The sequence below is a fragment of the Solanum stenotomum genome, chromosome 8 (genome assembly GCF_019186545.1).
Source record: "Solanum stenotomum isolate F172 chromosome 8, ASM1918654v1, whole genome shotgun sequence".
NCBI classification, from domain to species: Eukaryota; Viridiplantae; Streptophyta; class Magnoliopsida; order Solanales; family Solanaceae; genus Solanum; species Solanum stenotomum.
In genome coordinates this window covers 14827538-14838179 of record NC_064289.1, presented here as the reverse complement: position 1 = coordinate 14838179, position 10642 = coordinate 14827538, and the positions used below count along the sequence as shown (strand labels likewise).

General features: G+C 34.6%; 2 protein-coding genes across 2 annotated transcripts in view; one reads left to right on the top strand and one right to left on the bottom strand.

Annotated features, from left to right (window-relative positions):
• The window catches only part of LOC125874874 (uncharacterized), a 6676-nt gene extending 5062 nt beyond the window's left edge, over positions 1 to 1614 (top strand). The window contains exon 8 of the mRNA XM_049555915.1: positions 1483 to 1614. Coding sequence (XP_049411872.1) covers positions 1483 to 1535 — 53 coding nt within the window. The 3' untranslated portion in view covers positions 1536 to 1614. The remainder of the gene's footprint in view (positions 1 to 1482) is intronic.
• A 2442-nt stretch (positions 1615 to 4056) lies between these two features.
• LOC125874612 (putative glycerol-3-phosphate transporter 4) lies at positions 4057 to 10375 on the bottom strand. The gene is made up of 3 exons (XM_049555526.1): positions 9031 to 10375; positions 6759 to 7298; positions 4057 to 4545 (listed from the first exon to the last, which is right to left on the bottom strand). The coding sequence occupies exons 1-3, from the start codon at positions 10064 to 10066 to the stop codon at positions 4508 to 4510; spliced, it is 1614 nt and encodes a 537-aa protein (XP_049411483.1). The 5' UTR covers positions 10067 to 10375; the 3' UTR covers positions 4057 to 4507.
• Positions 10376 to 10642: the final 267 nt, after the last annotated feature.

Here is a 10642-nt window from a genome sequence, read left to right as displayed (position 1 = left end):
CCCCCCCCCCCCCCCCCCCCCCTCTCTCTCTCTATGCTAGTGAAGAAGCTGCCCCGTGCTAATGCATGGATCTAAATTTAGTAAGTTTTTCAATTTCAATACCTTATGTGACAAGTTTAAGACTAAAAAATAATTGACTACACACGTTTTAAATTTAAATCATGAAATATATGAACTTTGAATCCTTCGGGGTGGCCCAGTGGTTTGAGTTTGAGACTTCCATGTTGGAGGTCTCAAGTTCGAAACCCCTGTTAGCAAAAGCAAGAGATTTGCCTTCTGGGTTGAGCTCGTCGCACCGGGCTTGCCTAGTGCGGGTTACCTCTCCTATGTGGTTTGCGAGCTATTGCATAGGAGCAGGGTTTACCTTGTGCGCACCGAAAGGGTAGCTGCTGCGGGTTTCCCTTGTCATAAAAAAAAATATATGAACTTTGAAATACCTAATTTGGGTTGGAGTACCACAGGTTAACTAATTATTTGTTACTATTTTCTGTAGATTTACGTATAATTTACTAGTGAAATCAAATTTAGAACCCAAGTTAATGTCAAAAGTGCAAAGATGTGTATTATTTGGAGTGACAAAGAATTACTTTTATATCCTTTTTATCTCCTCTCAATTTGAGTAAGAATTATCGAACGGACTTTTAAAAAATTATATATATCATTTATTAAAGGGCTTGATATATCCATCAATTTTGTCATCTAGAGTTAATATATTCCTTATTATGAAAGTAGCTCATATATATCCTTATCGTTATATAAATGGTTCACATATACTCCTACCGTTACAAAAGGATCTCACATATACCCCTCATCTAACGGAACTGAAAAAATTAGTTTTTTTGACTTTTAATTCTAAAAAAATTCATGTAGGGATATATTTAATCCTTCTAGCAAAGTTCAAAGTATATTTTAATCTTTTTGTGGCTATATTGTAATTTAGTTTTTGTATTTGTGAAAGAAATTGGGCATCTATAATAAATTTTACAAGAAAATTAGTGAAACATAAATAAATTTTATCATCAAAATAATAAAATTAGTCATTGATATAAAAAAGTCAAAAAAATGATGTGTGAGGATGATCAAATATACCCCTATATGGATTATTTTTTTATTTTTAAAAAATTAAACTAAAAATATTTTTTTTCATTTCCATTAGAGAAAAGGGGTATATGTGAGTCATTTATATAAGAGTAGAATATATATGACTTATGATCCACTTTCATAACGAGGGATATATCAGGCTCTTTTCTCTTATTAAAAGATTTGAAAAATTATAGACGTATGTCATAACTTATTTAATTATATGTTATATCAATTTATATCCTTGCCTACTCTTTGTTCAACCAAAGAGAAATATAGAGAACTTATATGTTGAAATATTTTCAGGAAAGATACTTTTATACATCACTTGGTATTGTTTATAATGCAACCTTTTTCTTTCCTTGCAAAATGTCATTTCTTGAAATATTTTATGAATTGTAGGTTTTCAAGAAAATTCAAGGTTGCACCCAAAAAAAAATCAAGGTAACAAATAAGCCAACTCGTTCCTGAAGATTCAAAAAGAAGAAAGCCGATATAATCAAAACAAATACTATCTCTATTCCATTTTATATGATATATATATTTTTAAAATTTATTTCAACAATATTATTAATATTTTATTCATTTTTTGGTCTCTGTACTCCCCTACTTATAAATTTATTTATTTTTAAAATAATTTTAATATATTAAAAATTCTTCTCATATTTCTTAAATTTCATACTCAATCAAATTATATCACATAAATTGAAAACGAAAGAAGAATTAATTACCAATTGAGTGATGATCAAAATGAAGTGGGCAAAGTGGGGTCTACTTGAGATAAATTGTCCTGTCATTATGACACAAGTATAAGGGATAACATGGTTAATTAATTGAGCAAAATCTTTCATAAATTTCATTTCAAAGTCATACTACATCACATAAATTGCAACGTAAAAGGACAAAGTGAAACAATGAAAAAAATAACAATACTGTAAAACATATGAAAATGCAATAAAGAATACACACGGATAAACATTATTTATAGTCTACATGACCACAATGTTGAAGGTAAGGCAAATGATCATCAATTTAGAAGAGGAGTGCTACACTCCCAATCAATGCCACCATAACCATGCTACTTCCATGCATAAAAGCACTTGATGGAGAAGTTGTATCTCCATCAGAAGGTCCAGGAGCAGGTCCCGATACGGGGCCTGGTCCCACGGGTGCAGGGGGAGAGGCAGGCATATCAGGTGTTGGTGATATGCTAACTGATGGACCAGGGCTCATTGTTGGAGGAAATGCCACTGGTGCTGGTGGTGACATAACCGGAGGCTTGGTGATCACCGCGGGCCCAGGGGACGGGGCTACAATGCTGGAAGGTGGCATTGTGGGTGCTTGAGCAACAGTGAGGGATAGAAAGGTAAGGGAAAAAGAGAGCAATAACATGACACATGAAGGAGCCATGACTCTCTTTTACAGGAAACTCAAGAGAGGAAGTTTGTGATCTGAGGTATTGGTTTTTGAGATATGTATATATATGTTTGAAACAAGGGCTCCATGTCCTGATTTTACTTAACAAGTCTACTCTATGACTTTTATTTGCAAAGTTATGGTTGATCACTCCTTTAATTATCTATTGTAAATGCATACAACTTATCAAAAGGGAATTGAATTTGATACACACGTTTGTACATGATAACCTTGATGTACAGGCCAATTTGTATGCATCTCGACTAATTACACAAGATACTTGTCATCTTCCAACAACAACACGTACCGGGTAACTTTGTCCACCAAAGCTAGAACAAATGAGAAGAAATAACCGAGTGCATTTATCTCTGCTGAAATTCGAACCTATTCATGATTCTCAACCCACTTCATTGATCACTAAGTCACACCCTTGGGTTATAACTGAATATGAATTATGGGTTATTCGCATAGTACCCCTATTTTGGATTGGCTTTTAATTTTTGCCCCTGAACACTTTAAGTAACCAAAAAATATCACTGACGTATAAAATATTAAAATTGCAAGACAAAAATTATGATTTACCAGGCAAAAAAATTTGCGAAGGCTAAATTCCCAAGACACAAGTTATGTACACAAGGCATCAGTTTTAGAACTCCCAAAGGTATAAGGCATATTTTATTTCTACTGAACTTTTGCCTTTTGCCGGACGACTTCATGTACTTGTCTTGCGAATTAGATACTATACAATTTATGTTGGAACTTTTGTCTTGTGAAATTAAATCACAGTCAAGGATACTTTTGCCCATAAACTTTCATCAAATGAAAAGTAGGGACAAAAAATAAAAGCCATCCTAAAATAGGGGCAATCCGTGCAAGAACTTGAAATTGAACCCGACGTGAATCAAATAAAAAAACAAGTTGACCAACACAAATATTCTTCAAAAATATTTCCTCAAAAAACAATTGACATACAACTTCTCTCCAAACAAAACTTTTCTCACAAAGATCTGTGGGGTTTGAATGTGTCTTTGCATTTCAGTCAATTGATTATTTGGCCCATAAATTTTCATTAAATGAGAAGCCAGGACACTCATCGAATATGTCATAATTTTATCAACGATAGAATCAATAATAGAACATCATCTTTTTTTCGTGCTTGCACGTATTTTGACATTGAAAGAGTACTGAAAAGGACACAGAGTGCACGACCTCTTAAAACCCCCTCATATTTTTTGCCAAATAGGTGCTAAATGACCAGTACACTACCTTAATTCATGAGACTTAGATTGAGATTATTTGCAGCAGAACTAACTAGGACCCAGTTGTAACAACATTTTTTCACCTCCACAGGAATTTGTTACACAAAATGTGGTTCTTGATTCTGGAAAAAGAGAGCTTTAGTAGACTACAGAGGCGTTACGTCCAGAGAGACTTGATCATCAATTTTCGTAAAAACAATACAAATAACCACTTCAATTAATGTAGTGTTAATCAAGACAGAGGTTTAAGAAGAAACAAAAGGTGGTTTACACAAATTTTATTATGAGTAAGACTTGTGCAGCGGAAACTTTAATAGACAGATAATATGGAACAAGTGAACTAATAAACAAAGGATATTCATCGGATGTGATGTGCTACTAAATCTAACAATCTAGCTTCACTTTATTCTATCTACAACTCTGCTTCATGGGATAAGAAGAAAGGTAATATCAGCAGCAGCATAACTACCAGACACGTCTCGTTAAACCTTAAATATATCTCAGATAAAAAGCAGTGATTTTCACAAAAGAAAAAACCTCATAAGAGAAGCACCTTTGTTCATTTAGAAATGTACCAAGAAACCATGTTCAAGGCATTAGTGGCGATTTTGATGAAAAAGTGGCTTGTTGAGTCCCACTGATTCCATTGGCTTTTTCATACCTAAGATTTTGCTTCTGTTTTCACAGAGAGGTAGTACTTGTATCTGCCATCATTTCTTTATGTTTCTTGAGAAAACATGCACAACAAATCCTCATCTTCGGTCTCTTAGAAGGGGTTGAGATGCAGAATCTGCAAAATGAAGCAACTTTCTTACATGACAATGGTTCATAATTTTGAAAATTACAAGCCAAACTTACATTGAGGAACAGAGTGAACAAGCTAGACACAGTATCTTCTAAAAGGGAAACTAATATTTTGAAATAGTAAACTCCTTACACGAATAAATCAATGGCTCACAAAATAATATCTGAGGATATATCAGAAAATTTCATTGCACACCGCATAGCAAATCAATTCCAAAACCATAGCAATTTCCGAAGATTTAAAGTGAAGAATTGACTCTTCTAATCATAAGGTCTCTCCATAACAAAGTCTGCAAGATGATGGAAGCATGCGCCAGCATACTAAACTTACAAAATTTTCTGGAGATCGCAACACCTGTGCGGGGGGGAGGGGGGGTTTAAAGTTGTTTCAACTACAAATTTTATCACAAAAAGATGAAGAACAGCGGTAAAATCCTGTTGCTGTCAGTTCATCCATCTTCTCCAATATCAATATAGAACTAAAAGCAAGAAAGTCCAGAGTAAGATGCATTCTTTAGATGCAGTATGATATTTTGCAGGTTTAAATCTCCTAAAGAGTTCTAAAACAAGTCATAAAACAAATGGAGGTAAAGTGGGGATTGAAACATATCTATGGGTGCTTTATAGCTTCAAACTACAAATAAGTACAGAAACAGACGACATTAAATGGTAATGTATGAGAAGCAAAATGATATGCAGATAGGATTCATTATTTGAAATAACTTTTTCATAGTCGTCATATAGATAACCTCTCTACCTTTCACAAAGTAAGGGTAAGGCTGTGTATACACCACCCTCCCTAGACACCACTTGATATGTTGTTGCTGTTGTTGTTTATAGTTTTCATTAATATTACATAATGATGAAGCACCCCAAAAATATTTCCGTAATCAGATTTTCAGAACACAAAAAGAAAGATGACAAAGCTACTCTAATATATCTGTAATTACTGCACAAGCAAGGAGAGACATAGATCAGTATTCTCCGAGTCCTAATATTTTTTCATGCATTGGTATTGCATATAGCACATTCTATACATTAATTGCTCCATCTTTCATTTTGGGGGTGGGTGGATGGGGTTAAGATACAATTTGCATAAGTTTCTAACTCTTATTGAAAATAGATTCTGGGCAATGAACAAAAATAACAACAAAGAAACAAAATCTTTTGCTGAAGTAAGATCATCCACTTGCATCAACCAGATTCTGATGCTCTTGACTGCGCAAGTATATTATGCATTTTAATTAAATCTTGGAGATATATCAAGTACACAACAAAAAGAATTGCTATTTTCTTTTCCTTGGGTGCGTCCATGATACAGATGGAGGATATTGTTTGATGCAAGATATTTTGCATAGCCCACTCAAAAAGATTATATAATAATCATAAACACCAGTATATAGAACTCAGACTAAACTACTACTCTGCATCATGGTGTTGTTTAAATTTCCATTCTTCACTGCAAAGGCTATAGCATAGTGCTGATCCAAATACACCAAACTTGCACAGAGATCTACAGCATGATTACGGCTTAATAAATTTGATAACTATTTCCAAACTCCAATAATTTTTATCATTTACTCCAGGAGTCAATAAGCTAAGACCATGAATACTTGGGAACATGAAATTTTCTTATACAGGATACAGCAATAATATCTTGACTATAACTTTTATCATACAGAATATTTTGACTTCTCTTTTACCCTTATCAAAAGTACTATCTATCTGCTTCCCCTTTACTGGACAACAATAACGCACTGTTCCAGATAAATTATTGACCAGGCTTAAACAGGACATGAAGCAATAGTCATTTGTTTTGTTTCTTGGTATAAAGGTGTTGGTAAGACATCTAGACAAAACACTTTTTCCCCAAAAGCCCAAAGAAAATTTAAAAAAGAAGGGGAGCAAAGTGCACCATGTATCTTTTCAATGTATTGAGTGAGCTAGATTAAAAAGGAAAATGTTTCTAATTCATTTCATCCTACTACTCTAATGCTAATGTTTTTAGCAAATGCTATGCATCTGCTCTGACACATCAACAAATTATGTATTTGCACTGGACTTTGCAAAGAGCAAGAAGAAATGAAGTAAGAAAATCTTACCTTCCCAGAAAAAAAAGAGAGAAATGAAATAAGGATGAAGACACGGTTGAGCAAATACAAAATGAAAAACAGACACACAAATGGAGACATAGCTTACCTTCGCTATTGTGTTGCTCACAGGCTAGGCGCTTAGAGAACTTCTCACTAAGTTCAGAAAGAACCAAACGAGATAGAAGAAGACCAGCACTAAGTGCACCAACAACAAGCATTATAAAAACTGCATCCCATCCTTTTGATGAAAGAAAACCCGTCAAAAGAGGACCTAAAGCAGCACCCATAGATCCAGTACCATCAATTATGGCAGTAACTGTTGCAAGTGCTCGTGAATCTCCTTTCAAAGAGCTGTGAGTACCCAAATCTGCTGACACTGCAGTTGTTATAAGTGCATAAGGCCCATTAACAAACAAGCCAGCAATCATCATGAGCAAAATGTTCATGAGCCTTGATGTGCCTCCATATTTGCGATACAGAAGCATAGAAGGAATCGCTGCATACATGAAGCTGGCTGCTGTAGTAGCACGAGCATCAAGCTTGTCAGACAAATGTCCAGCTAGAATTCCACCAACTATACCTCCAACATCAAACAGAGCAGATAGATTCCCAGCAGATTTCACTGAAACATACTCTCCCCCTATAGCTGCAAAGAGATAATCAAGTACCAAGATGAGCAACGTGACCATGGCGTCACTTTGAAATTTACAAAAAAAAAGAGGAAGAATTCTGACAATGAATCTTCAAAGTAGAATGAACATTGATACTAGTAATAAAAAATAACAATAATATATATATATATATATATATATATAATAAAAAATTATTCTAGGTATTTCAAAGTTCATCAGGTACATTTAATATATTCACTACTTATAAAAGTTAAGGGGAACAGTTGCAACAAATGGAGAACCGTTACTTTGTAGTTAGCACCTCAGAAACATTTAACGTCAAGCAAGTATATAACCAACAAACATGTCTAACAAGCTTCTATCAAGAAGTGAATAATGAAGTTGAACTAGAAACACTACTTTGCCAGTGATACTCCAGGGGACTTAAAGAAACCTAGCTCTGAAATTACTTCTAAAGAATGCAGTTTGCTCAGGCACAGCCTTCCGAAATTATAAGACATTCACCTTTGTCTTACTTAAACTAATGAACCCTCAAACTAACATCTGCATAATTGGAAGTTTAAACAGACTCAGATAGTGCCTTCTAATTATTTTTAAACGTGTATTAGTTTGGTACTTTCCTGTTTCTCACTTGAGGTGGTCTGTTTAGAAGCCATTGTGCACTAGAATGTACTCCCTCCGTCCCTATTTACTTGTCCATATTTCCTTTTTTGGTTGTCCCTATTTAGTTGTCCATTTTGACAAATCAAGAAAGGACAACAAATTTTTTCCTATTATACCCTTATTTACACTTCTTGAAAATTGTAAAAATGTATGTTGTTTCCCTCCAATTTATTTCACTTTAATTTAAATAAGTGGTTGTAATTTTGAAGTGAAAAGTTGTCATAAGGGTAAAATTGTAACTTCACTGTGCTAATAATTGTTGCCTTAATCTGTGTGTCATTTCTAAAGTGGACAACTAAAAAGGGACGGAGGGAGTAGTAGAGTAGTTTGCTACCAAATAGAAAAACAGAATCACTAGCCCGATTTGCCATTAGAAGCAGAGACTACAGTGCAACTCCAACACCGTATCAGCTACATGCTCCTGAATGGCAGAATCAGACTGAACGTGTATTTACCACTCAGGAAGAGTCAGAGTTAGCAGCAACAACTACTACATTTAGAGATTTAATAGAAATGCAGATTTGAACACTTCTTTCTTTTTTTTTTTTTTTTTTTTTAACTTCTTTCCTGTTTCAACACTCAAAAGCTCCAGAATCAATATTTCCTACTTTATCAGCAGTGGACACTCCTAAGTACCTCATACAAACAAAAATTATTACAGATGAACATGCAAATGGAAAAAGTACTCCCTCTGTCCACTTTTACTTCCTGTACTATAAATAGATGTCCATTTTTACTTGTTTAGTTTGAAAAACCAAGGAATATTTTATCACTTAGTTCCTAACTTACCCTTATTATTAACTAGTCATTTCCCAAAACATTGAATCTATTATATTCAAAGGGTGATATAATAAACTTATCATTTTATTAGTTACTTCTTAAGGGGTGTGGCAACTGAAACATGGACAAGTAAAAATGGACAGAGGGAGTAACAGTCATGAAAACTAACTTCAAACCTAGGTAACACCATTTTGGATAGTCTCTCCAATCTGTGGGTTTCTAGCACAGCTTTAATGTGCCAGAAGCATATCACACACAAAGCACCAAGTACAGCAAACGATTCATATATGTAAGCAGCTATACCTGTTTGACTAAGGTAAAATGGCAACCAGTACAAAAATGTGTATGCCACCAACTTTGAGAAGAAAAGGCACAGTGCAAATGGAATCACTCCTGGTATGAGACAAGCATCACAAAGACCAACACTTGTCCTATTCGAACCAACCCGAGGGACATTAAACTGTGCATTTACAGCCACATTTTCTTTCACTGTCTGAGCTTCTTCATCGTTAGTCTTGGATGAATCCTCAACATACGGCTGATTAGGACAAGGAAACCCAACATCTTCTGGATATGCAGGCAATAACAAGTACACCATTATCCCCGCTAAAAATATAAATGCTCCTGGAACAATAAAAGACCAACCCCATCCATATTCCAAAACAGCAGCAGCCATAAGAGATCCACTAATATTCCCAACAGAGGTATGAGCATTCCAAATACCCATAATCAATCCCCTTTTCCTTTTACCAAACCAATTTCCAATAACAGCAACAACAGAAGGCCACCCAGTAGCCTGAAACAACCCAGCAACCATTTGCATAACCAAGTAAAACCAAAAAGCATGTATATTCCAAAAATAACCCATACCAAATAACCCTACAAAAATGCCACTTCCAATCATCCCAGTTGCTAAAAACAGCCTTAAATCCAATGAATCCCCTAAATGTCCAGCTACATACATTCCCATCGAATAACACGCTAGAAACGCAACATCAATTTCCCCCAATTTCGACGTTCCATCCTCTCCATTAAATGGTTCCCAACCTTTCTTTTTTGATTTACCTAAATCAATAGAGCCCAAAAATTCCCTCTTTACAAAAAGTGGACCAATAGGCCATGGATTTGTAACCGTTTCGTTTAGAAATGGGTGTGGATGTAAAACACTCTTCACAATACTACTAGGTTTTCTCGAAGCATGGTAAGATGTATAAGCTATGAATGTGATCAACAAAACTACATATTTATACGTTTTAAAACTCCAATCTTTCCTTCTAATGCTTCTAATTAGCAAAATCCCAGGTGGGTTTGCATTCATTGATTCATTATTCTCTGCCATTCTCAAAAAAAAAAACTAGAATAAAAAAAAAATCAATGCAAATTTCTAATTTTCTAGACTGATATTTTTTTTTTCTTTTTTTTTTTGCAGAAAGAAAGATCTGGAAGTGATATTAGGAAATTTACTGAAACGGGTTCAGATTGGGAAGTTCACCCATAATTCCTCCAATTGTGTGAGAGAGAGCTTTGATAGAGAAAATGGAGGGTGGCCGGAGAGAGAGAGAGTGATGACGTGAAGGAAGGGAATAGTTACGTGTCCGTCTTACAAGGATTTGAAATTCTGGCCAGGCGCCACGCCAAATAGTTAGGGGAACCGAAACAAAGGTCTTAGAGCCCGTTTGGATTGACTTAAAAAAAGTAACTTTTAAAAAGTAACTTTTTAAAGTGCTGGAACTTATTTTTAAAATAAGTAGTTATGTGTTTGGATAAAAGTGCTGCAGTTGAAAAAAAAGTTGTTGATGTGTTTGGCAAATAAGTGCTGGTAAACACTTTTTTTTATCAAAATGTCTGAAATACCCTTTAAGCTGTTAACATGATAAAAAGTTGATTAATTTAAGGTTTTTATACTTAAAAAAAA